The sequence below is a fragment of the Polyodon spathula genome, chromosome 1, assembly GCF_017654505.1.
Source record: "Polyodon spathula isolate WHYD16114869_AA chromosome 1, ASM1765450v1, whole genome shotgun sequence".
Classification (NCBI taxonomy): domain Eukaryota; kingdom Metazoa; phylum Chordata; class Actinopteri; order Acipenseriformes; family Polyodontidae; genus Polyodon; species Polyodon spathula.
In genome coordinates, this window is record NC_054534.1 from 4199885 (window position 1) to 4227024 (window position 27140).

Here is a 27140-nt window from a genome sequence, read left to right on the forward strand (position 1 = left end):
CACTGGGGCATTATGCGTCAATGCTGGCATTAAGCCACCTCTCCCTTTTTGCCTCTTACTAAAACAGCTGCTTGTTGGAGCTATGGCTGCAATGCATCACGCTCACAGAGTTTGTATTTACTTTAGCTCAAACAGGTTTAAAAAATGTGTAGCACCACAAGGAACGAGAGAACCCAAACAATTGAGTTTTTTTTTTTTTTCATTTTAACAGCATCATTCTTGTAAAGCAAAGGGTCATTCCTGAATAATAATGTATTCCTATTCTAACTGTTATAAAGCTGTGTTGAGTTAGTCAGCTTATACTCCCGAAATATATGCCACTGCTGGAATATTTTAGATAGAATCCCAGATTTCATCAAACTTTATCCTGCGATTACTCAGGAAAAAGAGTTGGTTGATGCAATCCAGATGGATTCTATTAAGCATAAAGAAGCAATCTTAGCACTCACCATGGAACACCCATCAAAAAGGATCAAGGAACTTTAAACTGTTTCTGTGCTCAAATGATCTTAATAAGAATTTTAAAAGTATCTAGAAATGTAAAGAAGTATATAAACGCTCTCTTAGTTTTATGCATAAAGTCAGTTTCTGTTTCTGATACAACTTTTCTTTGTTTAGCAGGCAAGTATGATAATTGGGATGAGTTCATGTTGTCCATAAGGGTTCTTATCTAGGATATGATGTATCTCCATGCAGTGCACAGTAAAAGTTAAAAAAAAAAGTGCCCAGAAAAAGAAAAAAAAAACAGTTCCCCTTCAAGAAGCTTTACTATTGTTTATATCAGTCCTAACAATTTTTCAGGCTTTAGCATGCTCCAGCCATTCATGGAAGTATATTTCTTTTGGGATGATGTAGCTCAATCATTTTGTCTTTTTCTTTTTTTATTCAGTTCTGCTATAATGCAATTTGTTGTACAGGCTATAGAGCTACAGATACAATTATATCTAAGAATGATAAAAAAAAAAAAAAAAAAAAAAAAACATGTAATGCTTGGATTCTGATAACAAAAAAAAAAAAAAGTGTTTGTTAATATATGAAAATGCTTTTGTAAAAAAAAAACGGTTATCACAGTTTTGGTAACTTTATGAGTTCATACTATTGCGATTAATTCCCTCACGTGATTGTAAATGAATGGATGGCTGTGCTCTCAGTTGTAGGTTCTGAAGCAGTAGACGCCATACAGCTTGTGTTTCTTGTCTGGGAACCCCACGAAGCGAACCGCCGCCTCGTCCGGACTGCAGCGTCGCCTGGGCCTGGAGATCGGGTAGCGGACACTGCCGTCAGCCAGCCAGCCTCCGTCACAGCGGTCGTATCCCATTAGCTTCCAAGCAGCGAACATCTGGCCCACTTTAGCGACCTGAGATCCGTCCTTCAGGCATGCCTGGACTGCCTCGTCGTAGGTCAGCTTGGTTGGGTGTATCAGGTAGTAAAAACGTCCTGCAAAATGACACAAGTTGGTTTCAGTCTATGCTCTCATTTATTGATGTAATTCTCTTCTAAAAAAAAAACAAGCACTGAAATAACTGAAATGAAATAAAAGTCCTCTCCTAGAGGTGATCCAAATTGAAAGACCAATTTGTTGTTCAATGGGCTCTAACAATGACCAGAAAGATCATTCATATCTTTAAACACTCAATCAAGTACTAAAAAAACTTGAGAAACATTTCATCGATGAGTCTATTGCTGCATTTACACTTGTGTTCTGGAATCGATTCAAAAGGATTCCAAATCACTCTGTTCTGGAAGGGTGTGTTTACACAGCAGTGGGTACTTCTGTCAGGAGAAGAGAATGAGCATGCACGCTTTGCAAGAGGAAGACGTCTGACACTATGATCGAATGATGACATTATTGAGCACCATCATTTGGAAATAGTGCTTGCGGTGGATGTTGATGAAGAGGATTAGAAAGACCTTTGGAAAGTTAAGCAACATATATTTAATCTTATTTTACTTGCACTATGTTCATGTAGTGTATAACGCAGTGAATATTTAAACAGCATATTTAATCCTACCCCCTAGTTAATCACAGGAAGGCAGCAAGGTGATGATGTAGCTGGCTTGTGTGCAGTGCCTGCTGGAACATTTCTTGAATCGCTCCTGAACGTGTCCTCAGTGTGGATACACTAGCAAATATTCTAGTTGTGCCGGAATAGAACCCCTGCTTTTGAGAGGATAAGAGGATGTGTTCCGGAATGCGTTTGGTAGTATTTACTATAGCAAAATCTTCTGTAATAATTCCTCTTGGTCGATTGTTCCAGAAGTGTAAACGCACCTTATATTTGATAAAGCAGTCACCTTTTCTTACCATTCAGGACTGGTAAATTCTCATAGTACATGTAAAATACTTTAGAATCATGAGACTATTGACCAACCCAATACCTAGAAAGGGGAAATGATTCTAGTAATCAGACAACGCACAGGGAAAATTAGTTTAAATAAGCATTTCTCCCAAATTAGATATTTAAAAGATAGATAATTTGGTAACTTAGTTTAGGGATCTGATATAAGTGATTATAAACAAACCATAAATATGTTGTTAATTATGCTATTAACAATTATAGAATATAAGTAGAAATAATACAAGTATTATTATACACTTTTGTCATTTTTGAGTTATTGTTTATTGCTTATAATGGACATAGTCTGTTGATTATTGTAATCGCTTATAATGGATGTAGTCTGTCTGTCTTTTCAGGTCTGTTTGTCTTTCTATGCCTGTATGTCTGTCTGTCTGTCTGTCTTTATATGTTTGTCTCACCAATTGTATGGGGCTGCTTTGTTTTTGCAATACAGTTATTATACACTTTTGCCATTGTGTTGTTTTTGCAAATCCCTAAACTAAAGTTTTACCGATAATTGGCCACTGTCCTTAGGAGAGGAAGTGAGCTATTCTGACCAGGGCAGCAGGAAGGTCTGTGGCATGACCATGTGTTTTTCTCCCTAAGATCACAGCCACCAAAGGGTGTCTCCAACCAACAGATGTAAGATGTGAATATGTTATAACAATCCTAAACATTTCAGTACACATTTTAAAGAAAAATGATTGTGTTACTTATTATTGGCAGTATGATAATCAGAGCAACGACTGGGCAGGGCATCACAAAACTTATTAAATGCAGAGTCATCTACAGTATGCAATAGAAACTGCAGACCAGGTATCAGTGATCCAAGTTTATGTTCAGATGATGCAGGACAAATGCAAATTATCAAATTACTACAGTGTACTACAGATTTCAATGTGTCTGTTGGCTTTGTTAAAACATCGATATACTTTTTGCCAAACTATTTCCACATGGTGGCGCTTCCATGGAAATAAAGTTATGAACTTAGTTGAACTTGGTTGCTCTGCTTACCTTTGTAGTTGGAAGTGAAGCAGAAGACATCATATCTTCCCTTCTCTTTATCACGAAGGCCATAGTTTCTCACACCAGGGACAGTATCCTTGCCTCCACAGGGTTCTCTGGGTTTGGTAATGGGATATTGCACCGACCCGTCACTCAGCCAGCCCGCGTTACACCAGTCTAGACCTCCTCTCCACGCATCATACAGCTGGTCGAAGGAAGCAATCACTGCATCCTCGTTCTGGCAGGTCTGCTGAGCCTCTTGGAAGTTCAGGTTGTAGCGCCCCATTCGAGGAAAGTAGGGGAACACAACGCCTGTGGAAGAAAACTTGTGTGAGTAAAAAGAAACCAGCAAGTAGCCACTGTTCATCTGGAATTTGTATTACCTTTTGATGGCTCAAGGTGCTTCGCACTTGACCAGCAGTAAAAAAATAAACAAAAAACTATGACAATGGGATAAAACTCTGTCAGACAATTTGATCTTCAGCATGTTATTGCACATTTAAAGGGTTTCCTAATTTATAGCGTGTTGCAAGTTTTTAGAAGATCTGAAGCAGGTTAAAATGTTCCAGACCACCCTTTAGTGTTTTACAAAACATGCATTACTTCACCATTGTTGCATCCTGTGTTGTACGTATTGCTGAGATATATTTTTTAACATAATGACAATTGTTTTTATTTTTTTTTCACACATTCTGGGTCATAAATCAGCTGGAGAATGAAACTGAACATGTTTCACACATTATTCTAGGCCGTGTCTACTAGGAGGGGCTGCCTTCTGTCTATCAATGAATCTTGTGTTTGCATCCAAATGAAAGCTCCCTCCTGCAGCAACGCAGCTTGGCTTGAAAAGCAATAGTGGGAACAGAAAAACAGTGGTTTGCAGAAATATTCACCCCCCCCTGCAAAGTGTTCACATTTTGATGGAACCTGAGCGCACTTTCAAATTACACTTTACATGTAGAATCTACACAAACTACTCTACATTGATAAAGTGAAAAAATGTATATAGAATAAAAATAAGTAAGATTTACAGAGAAAAACAGATTAATCTCAGTTGCATAAGATTTCAACCCCACTGCTATTGCAGCCTTAAATCAGCTCAGGTGCAAATTATTTGTTTGAAAGGTCACAAAATTAGTGAAATGGTTTCTGCCTGTGTAAATAGACTTCCAAGCTGCTATTCACATAGTGATCCAACAAAGCAACCATGAAGATAAAGGAGCTTTCGAAAGTCAGGGATATAGTAGTAGAGAGGCACAGAGCAGGAGAAGGGTACAAGAAAATGTCAAAGGCACTTCTTATCCCTCTCAGCACAGTAAAGTCCATATGAAGTGGAAGATGCATCATACCACCCAGACACTACCAGATCAGGTCGCCCTCCCAAACTGAGCAGCCTGGCAAGCAGGAAACTGGTTGGGAATGTCACTCTGAAACCAACAGTGACCTTGAGAGATCTGCAAACGTCTGTATCTGGGATGGGAGTCAGTGTTCACACATCAAAAATAAGCCGGTCCCTACACAAAGCTGGCCTGTATGGACGGGTAGCAAGAAAGAAGCCATTACTCAAAAAGCCTCATCTTAAAGCACATATTGAGTTTGCGAAAAAGCATGTAGATGATACTGTAGATATGTGGAAGAAAGGTTTTGTGGTCAGACGAGACAAAAAATTTACTTTTCGGTCTAAATTCCAAGTGTTACGCATGGCGCAAGCCCAACACTGCACATCACCCAGTCAACACCATCCCAACTGTCAAGCATGGTGGTGGCAACATCATGTTGTGGGGATGCTTCTCTTCAGCAGGGACTGGGAAGCTTGTGAGAATAAAGGGGAGAATGGATGGTGCAAAGCACAGGCGAATCCTTGAGGAAAACTTGTTTGAGTCAGCCAAGACTCTGAAACTGGGGAGTAAATTTACATTTCAGCAAGACAGTGACCTGAAGCACAAAGCCAAAGCCACACTGGAGTGGTTGAACAAGAAGAGAATTAATGTTCTTGAGTGGCCCAGTCAAAGTCCTGACTTGAATCGAATTGAAAATTTCTGGCAAGAATTGAAGATAATAGTCCATCGACGTTCCCCAACAAACTTACCAGAACTGGAGCAATATTCCTATGACGAATGGATAAATATTTCACCATCCTACCGTGGAAAGCTAGTAGAGACCTATCCAAAAACAAAATAGCAGTAATTGTTGCAAAAAGTGCTCTACCAAGTACTGACTTAAGGGGCTGAATATTTATGCAACCAGTAAATTTCTTTTTGTACATTTTCTTTGCAAGTTTTGCTGACATTTAACCTCCTCCTCATATAACAGTGTTCAGTTTAACCTCTGCAGCTTTGAATAAAAAAAGTTTGTTTGAAAAACTGCATAAATTATTTGTAATTCAACAAAATGTGTGTATATATATAAGACTTCATTGTATACATGTTAGGGTATAAGTCTGAATCGGGTCATTGTTAAGTTTTACCGGTAACTATCAACGTTTACCAAGTAAGGTGGTAAATGTCCAGCATTATATAGCTTTTTTGACTTTTAGTTGTTAATCTTATGACTTACCAAAGCTTATTAGCAAATGTTCGTAATTATGAAGAAACATTGCTTTACTGACATTTACCAAAAACTCACTGGTAAAGGCACTTGGTTATTCTTGAGGTTTACCATTTCATAGCACATGTGTCTTTGAGTTTAAAAAGACATAGCAGCATTTTTTACTTGTTCTATGAAGGACACAAGAAGCCAAACTAATATAAAAGACTTAATAGAAAAACTAAATCTCAGATGGGTCTTGTAGATGTAATAGAAATGGATTTCCCTTGTTAGAGAAAAAAATGTGTCCTTTCATTTTTCATTGGACTTAAAATAGAACAACAGCTTCCATTGTGTGAGCTGTGTGGCAATGACGTGTGTTCATTATACAAGGAGTGCAGCTATTTACTTGAAAGAAAAAATATTAGTTGAAACTCATTATAAAAAAATAATCCATCGCGTATCTGACTGCGGTGGGACCAGATTAAGGACAGATATGTAAAAAGTCAGATGAATGAATCCTGTTTTAAATACTGTAATGTACTCGGAAATTACAATGACAAGGAGGCTAAACAGGGTTGAACACCAAGCTTATTGGCACTGACAAAGGTACGAAATGTACCAAACATTAACAAACAGCTATGTGCTGTAACAATTGCAAGGTTGCTGTTGGCCACAACCATGCCATAACTAATATTTTCTTATCTCCAAAAACACAAGGGGCTCCTTTACAGTCCTTCCTTCTACTCCACTCTACTCGACACTACCAACATGGTTGACCCCAAGTCCAACCACACCCGTTAATCCCCCCCCCCCCCCCCCCGCCCCCCTTCTCCAAGTCTCTTGGACCAATCACCACCAGCAGTCCTGTGTCTCCACCCATCACTTCCCATAGAGTGCTATGGGGACCCATCAATCCGCATCCAGACCGGTGATTGCCCCTCAGTGCAGGGCTAACAAGGGACTCTCAGCTAGAAATTTGCTGTATGAGCACCCCGTGCATATTACAATACCATTATACACAGCTGTAACAATTACTATATTCACACAATTATTGTTTTGCGCTTCAGCTTTTATTAGGGAGCTCCCCTAACTCCCTTGTTTAGAAAGATACAGGGTATTAATGCTTGTGACAGAGTAGCTGCCTGCCATGCATTCGCTGCTGATTGACAGACAGGAAATCGAGACGGTTGAAGTTGATACACCCTCAGTCAAACAGGATTTATTTAAATATCAACACATATGTTTTATATGTTCATTGCAATCAGCTGAAACAATTTTGGAAAGTTGCCAGGCGAATGACCTTGGATTATTCCTCCACTGTGTAGGTAGTATGATCATTCAATCTGAGTCCCCCAAGGAAACAATATAAAATAACCAAGTGTTGTTCTAGCTATTTAAGATGCATTTTTATCATATTTTTGTTTCAATGGTAACATGATTTGCAAACATTTTCAACTTTCAGGTTACAGCTTGCACCAAGGTCTTTTTCAAAATATCTCTGGATTGTGTCTTGTGCACAGGGGTAGCCAGGTGGTTGTAACAACCTTTGGGGGAAGGTAACCAATTCCAGGCAGTATTATGAAACAAACTCACTATAAGGATATGGCCATTGGCCAAACATACAGCAAACTATATTGTTTTCCAACAGCACCTAATAAATATTTTGGTTATTTTTTAGTTAATGGAACTGAAACTAATATTCACACATTTTTCCTGTACATGATTTGGTATGTGTTACTGTCCTGTGATTTAGTAAGCCTTTTCCTTGGTATATTGCAGTAAACAAGTCTTATCGTATTACTTAAATATAAAGACACCCTTATTGTCCTCCACCTCCCTTTCTTTACTCTACAGTTGTCCCCTGTCCTTCACTGTGTCCCACAAATATCAGAAATATGGACAAAGACAGTTTATGTATTGCATGGTTCGACCCGTTATATTTCTTCTGAAGGTCTTGAGAATGGATTTCACTGTATTTAGATTTGACATTTCCTTTTAAATGTAAATTCATTTGGAAATCACTGATAACACCATGCAACAATTTTTTTTTTTTTTTTTTTGTTCCTGGGTAGTAAGTGTTATTTCCTAATTGCATATGCCTCAAAAGTATAGAAAATGGCTATTATTCCCCACAAACTTTGCTTTTGTGACCAGGACAGTGATATTTTGAAAAACCACTATTTCCAATAAGAAAACGGGAGCTTTTGTGTCTTTTTGTTCACATAAAGTCAGAAAAAAACAACATATGAATCCAAATTAACATGTATCTATACTAAAGTAATACAAAAATGACTACAAAAGATTTAGAAGTGAGTAGTTTTTCGAGATTTACGATTATACTGTAAATTTACAGTATAATCGTAAATCTCAAAACTACTCACAAGTCTAAGGTTACTCGTTTTACGGCTGTATTTCTTGTTGACTAATTGCTTTTGAGAGTGACAGCTGAAGAACCAATCAAAACTTTACACCCACTAACTGTTCCTCAACCATCTGAAGAGGATTTTACATTTGCATTACTATGAGTAAATAAGATGTGGGGTGGGAGGGACATAGATATTAAATAAATATAACAAAGTCATAGCAAAATAGCAATTACCTTGTAAATCAAGAGTGACAACTCCAGTGTCATCCTCCAGTCCTTCAATGATCTCACATTTGTATTTCCCGTAGTCGTCCAAGGTGACGTCAGTGATGACGAGGGAGGCGTCCCTGTCGCTGGCTTCCTGCAGAAATACCCTGCCATGGTAACTGCCGTAGCTCTTCTTATGGTTGCCCATGGCAACAAAGACATCAATCTCCTTGAGGTAATCTGTGGTGAGCTTGGTCCATTTGATCCTCGTCTTGGGGCTGTTATCAGTGCCGGAGCTGAATTCGCGGTGGAATTTGCAAGGCAGTGTAGCATTGCCACCGCGGTGGGAGATTACTTTGGTCTGCTCCATCTCCACTGATAGACGAGGTCCATTTTCTGAAATGAGCCCAATAACTTGTGTTAATAAATGTACAATGAAGAGTACTGTACCCTTGAACACAATCTTTTATACTATAGAAACGTTCACAATTGGCCCCTTTTCCTTTAAGATAACTGAATAACTGAATTACTATGTTGATGCAAAAATATATATTTTTATTTACAGTATATTACAATATAATTAAGTACTATTTGTACTATTAGGGAAATTCTATATTTTTATCTATCTATCTATCTATCTATCTATCTATCTATCTATCTATCTATCTATCTATCTATCTATCTATCTATCTCTATATTCCATACGTATTCAAGATACTAGCTTTCATGTGGATTACATTGTAGAGATCTAAATACAAGGATGCATGTCTTCAAGTTTACAGTGATAAGGCTTTAGCATCCAGTGTATTTTATAATATTTAATTAGTTGGAGAGCTACAGTATAACTTTAATTTAGATGCATTGTAGTTAATGTTAGGAAATGTAGTGATTGCACTGTACACGCAGGCAGTTATTTCATATGGCATAATGCACAATCCATGGCTATATAGTTGTCTTACTTAGGTCATGGAACTGGGACATATCACCAAGTACCAAATTAAATGGCAGCTCTGCAAATGTGCTGCTATGCAGACTAACAGTATGCTTGTGAATAAATATTAATTGATCAGATGTAGTGCTGCATGTAAAGCTGAGTTTCACAGTATCTGCTTAATGCTATCCTACCAAAACAGGAAATGAATGGGGAGAAGAAGAAGCTGTTCAGCCCAGTCAGCTGGTCCCTTGCTGGAACACAGTTAGCTCCAGGACTGTTTTTTCTTGAATGACCCTAGTGTTTAAAACACCTGTCCTACTCAAATATTATACACCAGCGAAGAGGTGAACAATATATTCAGTTGGACATCTGAAAATACCACATAAAATGCAGCTTAAGGTTAAATCAATTCCTATGTATCATCCATGAAAACACTACCATAGTCCTGATAATACTACCTCCATAGAAATCTAATCCTGAAAACGTCTAGCCAGATCGATATAAAGCCCATTGCATAAGTCAATTAACTCACAAAGTTCATTCTCTTATTAATGGGTTAGTTAATAAGGGGAGAGTAAGTCAGTTCTCAATGGCGCATGTCCATTACTCCATATAAAAGTTTCCCATAGTAAAAGCAAAGCAAAGTGCAATAAAGCATAGTACAAGTATGGTAATGCATAGGTAAGCGTTGTAAATCCTACAGATGTAAGGTAAAGCATATTTATAAGCACTGAGTGCAATTTGAAAGCAAGATGGCAACAGTTCCAAAACCATTGTATTCTCTAACAAAAATCAAGAGAACAGCTTGTCAACATGCTATTCTTAGTCCACTTTATTTATTTTTATTTGTATAGCTTTAGCATCTATTCAACTTAATTTAGGACCATTGGCATAATGTAACACCACGTTTACAGAGAAAGAGGCATCTTTCATCATCAAGTTAACATATTCTGTGCCACTGGACTATTCATAAAGCCACTAACCCACACAGTTACAGCAATGGGGGTGATAATCATAATACCCTTAATCTCCATCGTAATAGTGGCTTTTAAAAAGTGTCAAATGAGATCAAAGCAACGGCATGGATTTAGATAACTAATGTTTTTGTGTATTTTAAACAGGGTTAACATGGAGCATCTGGTTCACTTTAACAATATTTTCAGGCTGTAAATTGGGAATATGCACAAAAATCTTAGAGACAAGCTATCAATATAGTGATTTGTTTTGTGCTGAATCAAAGCGAAACAATGACATTTATTTATTTTTAACGGAAGCATGTTAGTAACAGAGATATCATTGAAGATACTGCATACAGATTATATATATATATATATATATATATATATATATATATATATATATATATATATATATATATATATATATATATATATTAAGAACAAGTTGCTAGTCTTTTGCTGTAACAGAATCCAATGATCAGTTATTATCAGCACATTTTATAATCACAAATGTCCCTACTTTGCCTTTTCTATTAATGGAGACATCAATTACAATGCCACTGGAAAACCAATTAGTTTGAAAGTCAGGTAACAATAACATTTAATACTGCAGAGCTTGTAAATCAAGTTACCCAGGAGCACGATGCCAACCATTAGAGCAAAATCAAAATATGTACTGTGACATTTAATTTGACATTTAGCAATTATAACACCAATATTTTATCAGCCCTCTCAGAAGTGTAATACTGTGGCTTAGACATTCTAAAGAGCTACAAGATTACCCCAAGCATAAAAGTATGAAGCTTCATAAACTAAACACCTCATAAACAGTTATGAAAGTGGGGCCAATCTTAATTAACACAGCTGCTGGTCAAGTGTGCTAATATCTAGTGTACATGTTGGTATTTACTGTCCATCTGCTTTTGATATGCAGTACTGTGCTGGTATTTCTATATCAGTTTATGGGCTCATATTTCCAAACCATGTCCAATCTATGTTGACGTCTTAAGTGATTGACCTTTTATTGTTGTTTGAACTGATTGTTTTTTTTTATTTTTATAATATAAAATGTTATCATAAATATTTAAATGTCTCCTGCCCTGATATATATATATATATATATATATATATATATATATATATATATATATATATATATATATATATATATATATATATATATATAAGGTATTGGAACAGATGAATACTGTGAATGCAGAAGGACAGGTGATGGTGCATTTGTTGCCTGTTTTAACACGTTCAAATCCCTGGCATTATAATAATAACAATAGTCTTTATTTTTATATAGCACCTTTTCATAGAGGACCACCATTACAAAGTGCTTTACTAGGGTTTGTGAGGTATGCATCAGTTGCAAAGTCACTTACAACATCTCACCTGAAGGGCAGAGCACAAGGAGGTTAAATGACCTCCTCGTTACAAGCCCGTTTCTTTAACCACTGGACCACACAGCCTCCTATATTATGCATATTTTGGTATCTCTAAATCGTCTCCACTTGAATGCATGCAGTAATTCTTTTATGATATTTTATAGGGGTGGGCTGCACCTTATTTTCACCACAGTCAGTATACAATGACCTTGTAGCCTTGTGTTAGCATCATGAGAACTGCACCCTAACTACAGTATAACTATAATTCAATGCTAAAACGGCAGTCTAACTACAAGGTGCAGTGTTTTCTCCTGCATTTAAACTGCAGTAAATCTTATGAAGATTTGATTGTAACCACTACCACATTAAGTTTGCAACAATACAGATAGGTATACATTATGTCCAATATTTGTTAATGCTTGTGCTCTTCATAGAAGATATGAAGATCACATTTTGCATTGCTGCCCTTTAAGCTATTGTTTTTAATAGAAGCTTGTGTAATACACAAGTCACCCCCCCCCCCCCCCCACCCTCACCAATATGTGTCTAATCTGTTGAGTCAACATGATGATCTGAAAGCTTGCACAACCAGCTCTGACCAGACTAAACACTACGCTGGCCATTGCTGAAATTCAGTGGGGCCATGCTCTGTGTCAGATGGCAGTTCTTCAAGTCACTTAAGAACAATTGGGTGTACCAGTGTCAGAGGCAAAAGCAAACTAGGATGACTTCAGCAACCCATGGGAGGTGAAAGGCTGGTTGCCAATGAATGCTGAAGTCTCATAGAAAGCTTAATAGCTCAAAATATTTAATGTTTAGCAATTTTCCTCTGTAAATTGGACAGATTAGAACTCAATGAGGCTGAAAGTCATGGAGAAAATAACCAGGCACATTCCCATGAAACTCAAACACATTTAAAAGTGGTGTCCCACCCAGGCCTTTGTTATAATGTCCTGAAACTCAGTTTTTATTCCATGAAATAAATTAAAGAAATCAATGAACCTGTCAATCATTATGCAGCCACGTACATTATTCTATTGCAAGACCAGTACTCTGAGGAACCAAAGCATTTCAACAGTTTAGATCTACTTTGACAGTGAAACCATAGAGATTTCATGAGGTACCTTGTTTAAAATAAGACTTTTTAGCAAATTGCTTTCAAAATCATAGTTGGGTTGGGCAGCTGTTGTGAAATGATTTAGTAGTTTTTCCATATATAACTGTAACTTCAAACTAAATTATAAAGTTGCAGTGCATCTCAATGTCTGTATATATTTATATTGTAGGTGTGAATGGCCAGAGTCAACACTATCAGCCCACGTTACTTTACTGGCTCAAAAATACTAAACTCATAATGCAATTACTGACCTGCTGGTACTATATGGGTATGTTGTAGTGTTAATTAATAAAATAGTTGTTTTTTTTATTAGCAATCGTATTAGTAGTAGTATCCTACCTGAGATGTAGATGGTTCTATGGTGTTCCACATCACTGTAGCTTCTCTCATAGGGATCTGCCAGACACAGTGAAGTCAGAGCTAGCAAAAGCAGGGAGTTCATTTTTCAGCACCAATGGGTCTCTTTACTGGGGAAAAAAAACAAGATCATATTAAAATGAATCCACTGTAATGCTACTGCACGTCATGAACAAAAGGGGTAATATATGATAGCAACGTTTTAATCCCGATTAATATATCTTATGTTTTTTTTTTTAAAACAATGTCACAGTGTTATTTAACTTTACAAAATTAGCCCTTTTGAAATACTCTTGATTTTTAATACAAAGTAAAGGAGATAATGTATAAAGACTATACACAATACAGTGTATAAGCAAACATACTGTACATAGAGTAAGTCTCTATCTCTACAGATCTGCACACGCACACACACACACACAGTCACACACACACAGACACACACACACACACACACACACAGAAATTCAACTGCAGTATGATTCCCGTGAAGCCTTGGAATGCAGATCTCACAATGTCCTTCAATGTCAGTGTAAACCTTGTTATTGCAGAACCAGCCCAAGGAAATGAGCATGCTTATTACTTATACTTGACATTGCCATTAAATCAGTCAAACTTTGAACTCGCATTTTTAACATTCTTTAAATAACCATTATACAGCATAAGAACAGAAACTCTCTATGCAGTATAAAACACAAGAGCAAATTGTTACGCAGCAGTACTAAAATAAAAGCATAGTAAATGTAATTTTAACATACTTGACACTCAGTATCATGCAGCTAAATGACACTTGCTAAACATATCTAAACATAAGCACATAACAAGATTAAACTCCCCTCTAAGGCAATTTGTATCTGAACATTTTAAAATATCAACTCACCATGATAAAGAGTGCTTGCACCTGAACGAGGTATGTGGAGAGACACACACAAACTAGGTTAGGGCTGTGGGGGTTCACACTGCAGTCACACTGATAGATTTTTCATTCATTTCTACCTAGAATGCTGACGCACTCTCCCAGTGTGGCAGGTAGAGTTTCTGCAGTCAGCAGAACCAAGCGCTGCAGAACAGCCCTCACCAGCCTCCGAATAGTAATTAGGCAAATGAGGATCCGAAATAGATTAGAAAAGGACAGAAATAAAAGGCCCCTTCCGAAGGGAGTCCAAAATCATAGACGTGGTTTCTTATTTTAACCCTATTCGTCTCGGAAGAGCTGGAGAACTTGCTCAGTGCTGTGCACTTTGCCAATGCAGAGATCCAAGGGTTTCAATGCAACACTAGTGCATTGCAGGATGGCCTGTTTATACAGCACTGTACAGGGTTTTCATACAGGTTTTTTACCCCACATCCTTTGCTATGTACAACCTTCCCACCTCTTAATATATAAAATATTTGTTGTTCATAAAATGAATAATTAGGGTAACTTTTGAGGGGTGCATTTTTTTTCAGAATTGCAAAAATATCATGTGGGATGTTTGCCCCCAGGCAACCCCACAATAAAAACTGTTGTTTAGGTAAAATGACTAACATACGGTGAACCGGGACTGGAGGTAAGGGATAGTTTCCAAAATTCATATGCTTCTTTGTAATCTAACGCATTCATCAGTAAAGCGTGTCACCTCACAGTAGTGGAAACAGCCAGTGTATACCATTCTGGGAAAGCCCACAGCGCTAAACCAATAAGCAACAGCAAGATAGGACCACAGAGCAATGTGAGCCGCATAAGAAAAGACAGGATTCTCAAGTCACAGGAGCAGTGCAGCCATCACATACTGTATCAATGCCCAGAGCCTTGATGGCATTTGGACTATGTGATAGGGCTGTTTAATGACTCAGAAAAAACACCCTTGGCAAGGCCGAAAATGAGGTTGAGGCTGGGGAGGAGGTAAACTGAACAGTACAGGACAGACTGCATGACTCAGTCATTAACAAATAAGAACAGGTAGCAATGACTCAGTCTTTAACAAATAAGAACAGATAGCGATGACACAGTCATTAACAAATAAGAACAGATAGCAATGACACAGTCATTAACAAATAAGCACAGTTAGCAATGACACAGTCATTAACAAATAAGAACAGATAGCAATGACACAGTCATTAACAAATAAGAACAGATAGCAACGACACCATCATTAACAAATAAGAACAGATAGTAATGACACAGTCATTAACCGAGATCACTACAACACACACACACTATACATAATACTATATATATCTTATATATATATATATATATATATATATATATATATATATATATATATATATATATATATATATATATATATAGTTGCAACTTTCTGTTTTGTGGAATATAATAAACGAGAACTAAAATGGTGAGTTTTTTTCCCCTCTTCACTTTACAATGTCATTTCCACGCTTGTTTTATTTGAAGTGTTTAAAGTTAAATTTCAGTTTTCGTTTGCTTGTTCAGCTACAAAAAAGGACAAGTAAACCTGATGTCATTAATTTATGAAAACATGTCGATGGCCACTGATTACTGTGAAGAAACAGCAATGTCAAGGAATGAAAAAAATAATAATAAATGTGTTGTCAAGTTTATGTACTATTTATTTTGGGAATAAACAAAACAATCTTTAACTTGAACTGCTATTGGGCTCATTTGCTTTGAAGTTAACTCACTAGGGTAAAGTAAGTCCTTTACTCCTGGGATATTTTTCTGTTTTAACGTGTTACATATTGTAAGGTCTTGCTGTAAAATAAACACACACACAGGGCCACGCCCCCTGCCCCTGCTTCTGCTATGCTGTCTCTGCTGGCATTCAAAGTAATATAATGGCTTTAATTACTTTCTGAAAAACAAACTAATATCTGAGCGAATATTTAGATTGTGAGTGAATACCTGAACATGAAAATCTTGTGTTCATCCCAGCACTAATATATAGAAGTCAATCTTTTTTATTATATTTGTTTCTGATTGAGCACTTTGAAGTTGTGATGGATACTTTTAAAAGTCAACATGCTGTTAGAAACACTGCTTTGGTTTATATATCTGCTATAGATTGGGTGGGTATGTGTGCTGGAGGTGGGTGGGTTACTCTGTGTACTCACTGTATCTTGTGAACATCCCTGGCAAAACAGTGATGTGTGTGACTCACCAGTCAGGGCAGTGATACACTAGTGAGCAGTGATGCACACAATAATGCAAGCCTGCAGGGAGCAATTACTGGAGTTACTGATATATATATATATATATATATATATATATATATATATATATATATATATATATATATATATATATATATGATCTATATATAGATATATATATATATATACCCCTTCAGTCTGTTCTTTTATCAAACTAATAACTCCCTTTTTAGATTTTTGTTGCTTTAACAAGTGATATGTGCATATCAAATGTTTTTCATAGTATCGACCGGTCTCAGTTAAGCTTTCCCAGGATGGAGTCATGTCTGAATATGTCAGTGTGGTTTTGTTCACAGAAAGGCAGAAGTAATCTAATCTCTTCTTGTAGTTTCTGATGAAAGAGGGTTTATCAAATGTAGTATTTTGCCAGGGTGATACCTCTAAGATTTCTTCTTAAAAGCTTTCCCTGAACAGAAGGATTTTCTAAGAAAGAAAACAAAAAATTCAGAAAAACAATGTTTTCCTGGGCTTTTGAAAAGGAGATAGTGATAGGAGCACGTGAACTGCATCAGCAAGAGTTAATCTTCACATACCAGCGCTGGTCTTCTTCCTGCAGGCTCAGCTCTGCCTCACCAAACAGCTGCTATCAGATCCTTCACAGAGAACAGAAACGGCATCTAAAAGGAGAGACACTGGCAGCTCCATAGGTAACTTGGTCATGCAGATCATTATTTCTGTTGATTCCTCTTTAGCCAGGAATTCCCTCTTGAGATTTAAAAAAATAAAACTGCAAATATCAGCACTTTTACAATATGCCACCTCGCTATAAAAAAGATATTGCTGCTCTAGAAAGAGTGCAAAGAAAGGCGACCAGAATTATTCCGGGCTTAAAAGGCATGTCATATGCAGACAGGCTAAAGGAATTGAATCTGTTCAGTCTTGAACAAAGAAGACTACGCGGCGACCTGATTCAAGCATTCAAAATTCTAAAAGGTATTGACAGTGTCGACCCAAGGGACTTTTTCAGCCTGAAAAAAGAAACAAGGACCAGGGGTCACAAATGGAGTTTAGAAAATGGGGCATTCAGTACAGAAAATAGGAGACACTTTTTTATACAGAGAATTGTGAGGGTCTGGAATCAACTCCCCAGTAATGTTGTTGAAGCTGACACCCTGGGATCCTTCAAGAAGCTGCTTGATGAGATTTTGGGATCAATAAGCTACTAACAACCAAATGAGCAAGATGGGCCGAATGGCCTCCTCTCGTTTGTAAACTTTCTTATGTTCTTATGTTCTTATGCAGCTGCCAGACAGAACCACTATTTATTCACCGATAGGTTTTTGTTCTTGTTGAACTCTCTCCTAGTTTCCAAACACAAATGTGTCATGTGAATATTATGATTGGATGTTGAAAGGACACACATTTTGTTTCTAATAATGAAATCTAATCTGCTTGCCAGCTAAAGTCGGCATTGATTTTGCTGCAAAGATGAAGATAGGCAAAGCAACAACATAACATATGAGCCACACTACAAGTACATGCGGAATAAAACTACACCATTCAACATCGGCACTGCCAGTTAATCCTTTACATGTCTCACTAAATCTTTAAACAGCAGAATAATCACATTTAATCAAGGTTCTTGTACTCTTTCTCTTTTCCTTTCACCTTTGCACTTTCCTTTCAACAGACCTTCCAAGTTATCAAAGGCTCTTAGTTGAGAAGCCCATCCCTGCACAAATATTCATGCAATAAATCTTCTACCGAGTGCATTGGAGTCTCATTGTTTCAGTCTTAAAAAAAGCATGTCCTTGCTTTAAAACCAAAACAGAGTGAAGGGTTGTTTGTTCGTCTGGAAACATGCACACTTTGGCATTTATTGTACAGAGAATAATATTGTATTCGTTCGCTGAGGGACTCAATAGCAACATCTGGATTATTAAGGTCTGGATTAGGTTTCTGTGTACATGTACATTTGATTGAGGCCAAATGAATATGTCTTTCAAGACACAGTATAATACAAACATTACTCATACATTAACCATAAGGAAATTACATTAGGAGGCACATGGCTTGAGTTTAGCTATGGTATGCCATTATTTTTGTGCATATTCACTTTAGAAATACTCTTCGCCTTATAGTTGGCCAATACATATTTTGGTTCTTTGCTTACTGATATTACTTTACTATAGATGTGTTCATTTTTTCTTTAAACATTTTACAATATATTGTACAAGTTGCAGTTACTTCCTGAAATTTAATCATTTAAGTTTGTTCAGTATTCTACAATAAATACTACGATTTGCAGTAGTGGTATTTTTTTTAATACAGAATTATTCTCCAGTCCCCACAGTAAATGCTGCTGACTACTTTAACCTCCTTGAAAGCAAATACTTGAGAATACTATAACCACTTAAAGTATGTTGCAGTTATTTGCACTAATTGTATGCATTTGGATCTGCACGTGAAAGTATAAGGTCAATGTTCACAGAGGAGGAGAGTTTTACAAGGATATCATTCGGGAAGCTGGGAGAAAAACACAAAAATCAACACTTCACTGGTGCATGGAGACTTGTGACACAGCCGTCTTTGATTCCCCTGTTTGTATTTGTAGTCAGGTCTATAGATCCTTCAACTTGTCAGGCATCCATTGTGATGCAATTCTTATAACGTTAATCCTATGGTGCCCATTTTACAGTCCATTAGCAGCTTTAACTTTGCTTAACCTCATGATGTGCCAATTTTATGATGCTGCCAGAATGTAATGCAAACTGAAATGCAATATGACTTGTGCACCCAACTGTTAATTATCATTATTTATATGGTCTGGCATATTTAAACAGAGATTTCACAAGTATCCAATTTTAAACATTCTGACACATAGCCTGGAACTCTTGGAACAACCTGGGTTCCTTTCCAAGGATCTCAAATCTAACCTACAAAGACAAATGTTGTCATGATATCCGGTTACAGACAGAAGTTAAAGGGATCCTTTATGATATATACAATTCAACAAATGACATAGGAGACCGGTAACATAAACTAAATAAACTAGAACAGTGCACCTGTGAAACTTCGCTCTGGAATAGATAAAAAAAAGACTAAATACATACCTCTGTTTTCACCACTATGAACATGATTGGACTAATGTCATCTGAATCACGTGAAAGTCCAGTTCAATAAACAAGGCTAAGAACACAAACCTCAGCTTGCTGCTTTGAACCTGTGTGGATAACACACCAGGGCCTGTCTCTCATCCCAACACATTCACCATCGCACTATTGTTAAGAGTAATACAGACTAGATAGGAGTAATCAGCCGAGCCTGGCACTTCCACGCTCCCCAGCTGGTAAAAACACCATGGTGTTTCTCAGAGTCTTTGGAACAGATTTACTCCACTACCATTAGCTTATTGTTTAAAACTCATATAAAAAAGGGAGAGAGTTTGAAGCAACACTTTAAATTGCACTTACCATACCTGCCTTTCACTATGATTTGTTTTGCCTTATAACAATTCTCTAAGCATTTGCTATGCTATACCAAAGCTTTCTGTTCTGTATGATACTGTACAGCTCCTAGAAACAGGTGGGATCAGTTATCTATCTCTTGAAGTCTTTCTTCCCAGTTTTAAAACGTTACATTTGATTGATAACTTTCAGAAAAAGAAAAAAAAAATGCACTACTTCATTTTAACAGTAGCGGTCAGTCACGTACACTCCCACTACACTTTTATTTTCACAATCCCACCTCTGACAAGCTACAAAATATTCAGTTTGAGGTTTTAGTCAGAATGAGTTGGATCTTTTATTTTTTTTTTTATTTTATTGTTTTGCTTGATATTAGTTAGCGGTAAGCCATAATAAGTAAATATAAAGTTAGTAAGTGCTGTCATAGACATCCTCGTAATAACATCTTGTGCATTATTACACTCAAAAGAGTCTTGCACTGGGAAAGAAAGTGGCATCCGATCATGGGCGTAACTAGGTATGAGGACACCGAGGTTGTGTCATGGGTTGTTTTTTTGCATCATCAATGCTGATGCTCATGTAAAAATTCTGTTGGTTTGCCATGTAACATAGATTTGGAGGTTGAATAGTAAATACCAAGCAGTGATATAAATACTGCAGTTATAGCCTCAGTAGAATGGTAGCTCTGCTTACAACACTGCATACGATATGATGTATTCATTCATTTTAAATGCAGTGTCTCATTTACACAAAGGACCCTGAAGTGCCATGCTATTCCTGGTGTAAATGTGTACATTCTCCAGAGGTCATCACTTATAAGTTTGTTTTACAGGGGGGTGGTCTTAAAAACATAAAAATCTTGTAACCATGTTCATACAGCTTTAAAAAAAAAATGTGTTCATGTTTGCTTTGAAACAATTGTTGGACTTCTACAGTAGATAACAAACACAACAGGTGCTGCTGTACAGTATATCCCAGACAGGAATTTAGAAAACGAATCCTCAGATGAAAAGTAAATGAAATACCTGCTTGCCACAGCAAAATAGTGGACATAATGTGTGTGTGTGTGTACAGCACTGTATCTGTCTTTATAAAACAACATCACAGCAACTATCTCAGGACAACTGCAGAGATCTTACAAACCTCATCACACTTACAGCCTATTCATGCTCAGCAGTAATGTGTTGGAAACTTCAGTCTTAGGGATTGTCTTGGTCAGGGGTGAAATTCTGCCGGTACTCATCGGTACTCTGTACCGGGACTTATTTTGATGCCGGTACTGGGTACCGGGACTTATTTAATCCGCTTTTCATCCCATGCGGATGCATTCCATCCATTCACACAGTCCACTAGCGCAACGTTTCTCAAATGCACTTTCATTCAACACAGCTCGTGCTGCTTGCATTCTGCTTCCTCATATTGCTTCTGTTTCAGCTGCTATTTTCCACCATTAACATCAGCATAATCACTGCAAGTTGATTGGTCAAGCTTTCATTCTGATCAGATTTCATGAGTCACAGATCTCCGCCCATTTCTCTTTGTGTCAGTGCTCATTCATTGATCAGTGAAAGAAGACCTTAGCAGTGCAACGTGAAAACAGCGGTATGGAGTAATTTTGATTATTATGAAGTAATATTTATTTTCTTTAGTGCAGCGGAGAAGCTATCTGAAATATTCGAAACAAACATTGCTGCACATGAATTTGAAGGCAAAAAGCCACATCAGTGTTCTCCATAAATTTCACAGTTGATAAATATTATAAATAATAATCATAATGTGTTTTGTCTTGCACCAATTTACCACATTGCCAGAATTTGCATGGAAGTGATGCATGGGACTAGGGATTGACATTGAAAAGACAGACTTTTCAAACACTGGCTCAACTTGCAAAGGTACATGTTAAGCATAGTGATCAATGTTTTGCTTTGTTTCGATCCTAGTATTTTCTGTTATGAGGACTGTAATAAACCAAAACCAAAACAGGGAGATGTTTTTGCTTTGTGCAATAACCCCGTTTCTAAAACATTCTGAAGAGTTTATTTAAGTTAAACATGAGGTTTTAGTTCTGTGTACATTAAAAAAAAAAAAAAAAAAAAAAAAAAAAAAGCAGAAATAAACCACAGTAATGACATTATTTTATGAAAATGTGTCTTTTGTCATGTTGATTATTGTGCACAAACCATAATACCAGGGATACATTTTTTTTTTAAAGTCTACTTTTATACTGTTTTTGCCTGGAAAATCTTTTTATGGAATAGATTATGGTAATTAATCTGCGTAGAAACACAACAGAGCAACACACAGAATACATTATTGTAAGATAAGTAATAAGTAAAAAATACATCAAAGAAACAAGAAACAGAGATATATGTTCTAATCCAATCCATTGTTGTAGCATGGCCAGGTCCCGTTGTTAGTGAAGGCTTACTTTGTATTCAGAAATATATTGTGTACCGATATGTACACATTTGAAAAGTATTTATTCATTGTCACTCAAATTGTCTCCATTTTTAAAATGTTTACGCCTGGCTGTGCATATGAGTATCTGCACTTCTTTGTTCCGAGTTTCACCCCTGGTCTTGCTGATATAAATAACGTATTATGTGTTGTTTGAAGGAACCAGGCTGTGCTACCTCATAATGTATCTGAATCTTACTTAACTGAATATGCTGAGAGATGGACAGACAGAAGGCACTAGAGGGCACTGTTAATCTAATGTACATACTTTTGCAAAGTACAGTGGTCACTTCTGTTTGCTATTCAGATCTGCAGAGTTGCAATACTGCAGTCAGTTTAAAGCAACCTCCAACTTAATTCCTTTGTAAGGGTGAATTTGCTACCCCTGTAAATGCAGCAACACTCTTTCTATGACAACAACAACGACTCTACTACTACTACTACTACTACTACTACTACTACTAATAATAAATAATAATAATAATAATAATAATATAATAATAATACCTGTCGTATTTACTGTTCCATAATATTACAAATTCTGAAATACACATGATGAAAAAGGTTTTACATCTCTAAAGAAATAGACAATGACATCTCTCTCTCTCTCTCTCTCTCTCTCTCTCTCTCTCTCTCTCTCTCTCTCTCTCTCTCTCTCTCTCGAAAATACAGGTTTACAACACACAGCGCAGACGATGCCAAACATGACACGGTTTGTACTGTCAGCACATATATATATATAATATAATCTTATATATATATATATATATATATATATATAATATATATTATATAATATATATAATAACATTATGACAACTATTATAAGCCACAGCTAGTCCGATCCGTTTTTACATGTAGGCCTGTGTCATGTATGTATGTATGTATGTATGCATGTATGTATATATGTGTGTATGCATGTATGTATTTCAGTGTCAACTGCAGGTCTGTATACCACTACAGTACTGGACACACGGAAAAGATTGCCGTTCTGATACTGAATTTTGAAAGCCATCTTTCCTCTTTCAGCGACCAGTAGATGGCGGACTACACCCACTGAACTGCACAAAAAGTCCCCATTCATGCAGTAAATAAAGAAGCGCATTATTAATTTATACCGTTACACAGAATCTGCCCCCAATATTTGTTTAGTCAGCTGTTTCCTCCAGCACTCCCTATACCTCACAGAAGTGTAGGTCTTGTATAAATTCCCTTTATAAGATCGTTAGAACATGCAGTCATCATAAGCACTACACAAGCAGTCTTTTCACCCGCTCAGCTCCTGCACGATACAGCTACAGACTGGAGCCAGGCAGTCTCCATAGTTCAACAGAAGCAAATTGAGCTCTGAAAACCCGTTTAAATCTTACTTTCACTTTTTGAACCCTTGCTAGTTAACAATAGAGCATCGTCTTACTTTTTTCTGGAGGGGTTCAACAATAAACACTAATTATTTGCCTTGCTACAGTTGACTGCAAAGAAATACGAATTATAATACGAACTGTATCTGTTTGCCTTTTTATTTTAATGCCTTACAAACTCCGGTATGCATATACACATTGACTGATAAAGTGTAATAATACATTGATACACAGAATGTAATGTGTGTTGTGTCAAGAAGAGTAAAGCAAGCGTTGGCTTAACTTTCACGGTGTTTGCGCCATCATAACAATACATTCATTCTGTCCGGTAGGTACGGTACTGTATACATAGTAATTATACTGTATTAATATGCAATATCAACTGATCTGGATTTATGACAGGTACGTCGATTCATACTTAATTCTAAATATATCACAGTAAATATGAACATTATCATATGACTCAAATATTCTATAGCCGAACTATTTGAACGAGATTCAGTAAAACCATTTAAAAAAAGGCGCTTTCCCACCTAGGGATTATATTTGATTTAGATTTGGCTCTGCTGTTTGTATTTTATTAGATCTCTATGACGATCTGTTGCGTTGGATCTCGAATGAACAGCACCGACCTGAACACTAGATACCACCGAATATGCATTCCCAGCTGCGTGCGTCTTGTATACTCGACAGGTTCCAAGGAAAATATTTCGCAGGTCGAGGTCAGAATATTACATCACAAGTCAACTCACTCTCCTGCCATATGCAAGCGTTTTTGTATGATTTAGCTGACAAGCCACAGAATCAATTAAAAATAACCGCCAGGAATGCTTTAAAACAGCCACATTTTACAGCTGTAAACAACATGTACCTTACTTAACATAGCATCGAAGTCTAATTATACAACTACAACAACAAATACATTTACTACTACTACCACTATTGTACATCTTAAGATACGCGATAATATTATACATGAATCAATTACTCGATTAATCAATCCCTGTAGTTCTACACAGGTGTATGTTATGTTCACGGCAAAGCTTCGTTCTGGATACTGTACTAATAGCTATATGGCACCAATGCATACCAAATATGAACTAAAATCCCCCCAAACTCTATCCCTTCAAATGTACACATTATCCACACTCAAATGAAACGGTTCCTTCTGTACTGCGCATCCCACCATTAACACGCATACATAAAACCCTTGAAATGACAGGTCCTTCTCTGAACTTCTAAGACAATCTGTTTTATAAATTAATACTGCGGTCGTATTGTCAGATCCGTGTATATAACAGAACCAAATAAAACTTCAGTGTGCTCACCTTGTTCAGCTGTGTATTAAGTTCAGAATGCGTCTTGGTGAATCAGTGGTCCTAACCCACGGAGGTGGGGACCCTTTTTTTTCACAAAGTTAAAGGAGGAACCACGTCATAAGCAAGCAATACGCCTTAATTCGAGAACTGTTATTTACTGTGCAAACAAACCCCCACATAGAAAACTGCATTTTGAAAAACAAGATGCACTTAGGGGAGAACAACCCATGCATTCACCTTGATACAGAATCCCGGTCTCCTGACTTTCTTCTCCAAGATCGAAATAATAAACAAGGCATGAATAGTCCAGTATTCAAGTTTCCTTCGGATGCACAGTCAATGCCGCAGTTGTATCCAATGTAACTTTGTGTAGCGTCTTCTTTGAAACTGCTTAACCTGTGTAAGATGGCACTTCAGACTGGTAGCTGAGTACATTATCTGGCATTTATAGCGCGATCAATGCACTGGGAGTCGAGTGGGTGCGGTCCTAAAAGAGATTTATCCCCCCCCCCCCAGCACTCGATGTCCCATTTCTTGAAATTATGTGACAAGTGTGAATCTTGCACGGTTTGCTCCACCCAACATACTAGTGGTGGCGCTATAGTCTGTGAAATCGGGGAGAACAGCGAAAACAAAATGCCCAACACATTTAAAGCCCTTTAAGGTCATGGAAAGCTCTGATATTTTGATTTCCTAAAAGCTTCAGGAATGTGTCTCTTTTTCTTCTTACGTAATACATATCCCGTAAAAGTGGTGAAGTTTGGCGTTCTAGAAAAGTTTGCTCAGTATAAAACGATGTGTCAGGTATTAATTCACCTGGTGTCATAATGCTAGCATCAACAGTCCAAGGGTAAATTAGCATGTTAAGGAGAAGAGTGACTATTTGCTGAAAAAAACACCACTGAACTAGATAAGAATATATTTAAGGTATGTGTAATTATGTGTTTGATGCATTTTAAAATTAATCTGTAACAGTTTCTCTATATCATAGTAACTCTTAGTAGGAGATTTAAAAGTCACTGTTTTGCTGGGTAAGCGTGTACGCTATGACTATGAATGGGGTTTGTTGTATTTGTGGATTCCTTCCATCAAATGACCACAAAGTGTTGAATTCCCTTTAATTTCAGTGCAGTGCAAAGATAAACAAACAAACAAACAAATAAATAAATAAATAAATAAATAAATAAATAAATAAATAAATAAAGCAATAATAAGTGAAGGGTGGATTTTCTAAATAGAAAAAAAAAAAAAATCTTCAAAACTTCAAAAAGTCTGAAAACCCCTTTGAAGCGAGCCGCTATTAATCATCTTTCTAAGTGGGTGTTTGTTATACTGGTAATATCAACTATACAGCTATATAAATACGTCATATTTGTAGTTTAATTCATTGTAGAATTTAGTTACAGATCATTTAACTAGTGTTCGTATGAAATCTGATGTACCAGAAGGGGGCGCGTATGTGACAAATCAGCTGAGACCAGAGGAAAGCAGTTCTATGTATGTACAGTAGAGAGTAGACAAAAATAGTCTCCCGAGAAAAAAGGGATTTTTATTAAAAGGAAAACTACTGAAGTGACATGTTTAATAGCCTTACAAAACTTGAACACACACATTTACTTTAACTGCAGGTCAAGCAAACATGAATAAGCATGTCTTTGCACAACAGGGGCGTTTCACTGAGGGTACAGCACAATTGACAGTATATGGTGCATATATCAGAATGTTGGAAAGGGTCTGATCTACTGAGGGTGTTGGGATTACAAAGCCAGCGGGCACCAACTCTACCACCTACAGAAGACCAGTCCTAGCTGACCCTATCTGGGACTGTGCTCAATGATGCCTCGAGCATTTAGGTTCACGTTCAGGGCATGCCTCCAATGCTACTATTTTCAAAGATTCATTTTGTCCATTGGTAAACATTTATAGGTTTATGTTTTCTTTCTTTCTTTCTCATAAGGCGGTATATTTGTAATGAGTTTGTACAAATTTGTCCATTTGTACAGAGGAGCAGTTTAGGAATAAAGGCTTTATGGTGTCCTGTTTCACACAATGTTTTGTTGCACTGATTCACTACCTGATTCTCAAATGAGCTATTGGGGATATGCATAGGAAGGAGGGTCTTGTTTTTTTTTTACCTCTTAAACCCAGGGGTGACCCTTTCGTGGCCCTATCTTATCACCAGACCTATCAAACATCGACGCTGTTTTGAAACGTTC

General features: G+C 37.0%; 1 protein-coding gene across 3 annotated transcripts; it reads right to left on the bottom strand.

Moving 5' to 3' along the window:
* Positions 1-716: 716 nt before the first annotated feature.
* hapln1b (hyaluronan and proteoglycan link protein 1b) lies at positions 717-25396 on the bottom strand. Of its 3 annotated transcripts, none has more exons than XM_041244797.1 (5): positions 25162-25396; positions 13186-13313; positions 8473-8841; positions 3354-3656; positions 717-1437 (listed from the first exon to the last, which is right to left on the bottom strand). In XM_041244797.1, exons 2-5 carry the CDS (start codon positions 13286-13288, stop codon positions 1148-1150), a joined length of 1065 nt encoding a protein of 354 aa, XP_041100731.1. In that variant the 5' UTR covers positions 13289-13313; positions 25162-25396; the 3' UTR covers positions 717-1147. The 3 variants fall into 3 exon arrangements, with proteins under 3 accessions (XP_041100731.1, XP_041100741.1, XP_041100748.1); XM_041244807.1 differs by lacking the exon at positions 25162-25396 and adding an exon at positions 24934-25041; XM_041244814.1 differs by lacking the exon at positions 25162-25396 and adding an exon at positions 14084-14227.
* Positions 25397-27140: the final 1744 nt, after the last annotated feature.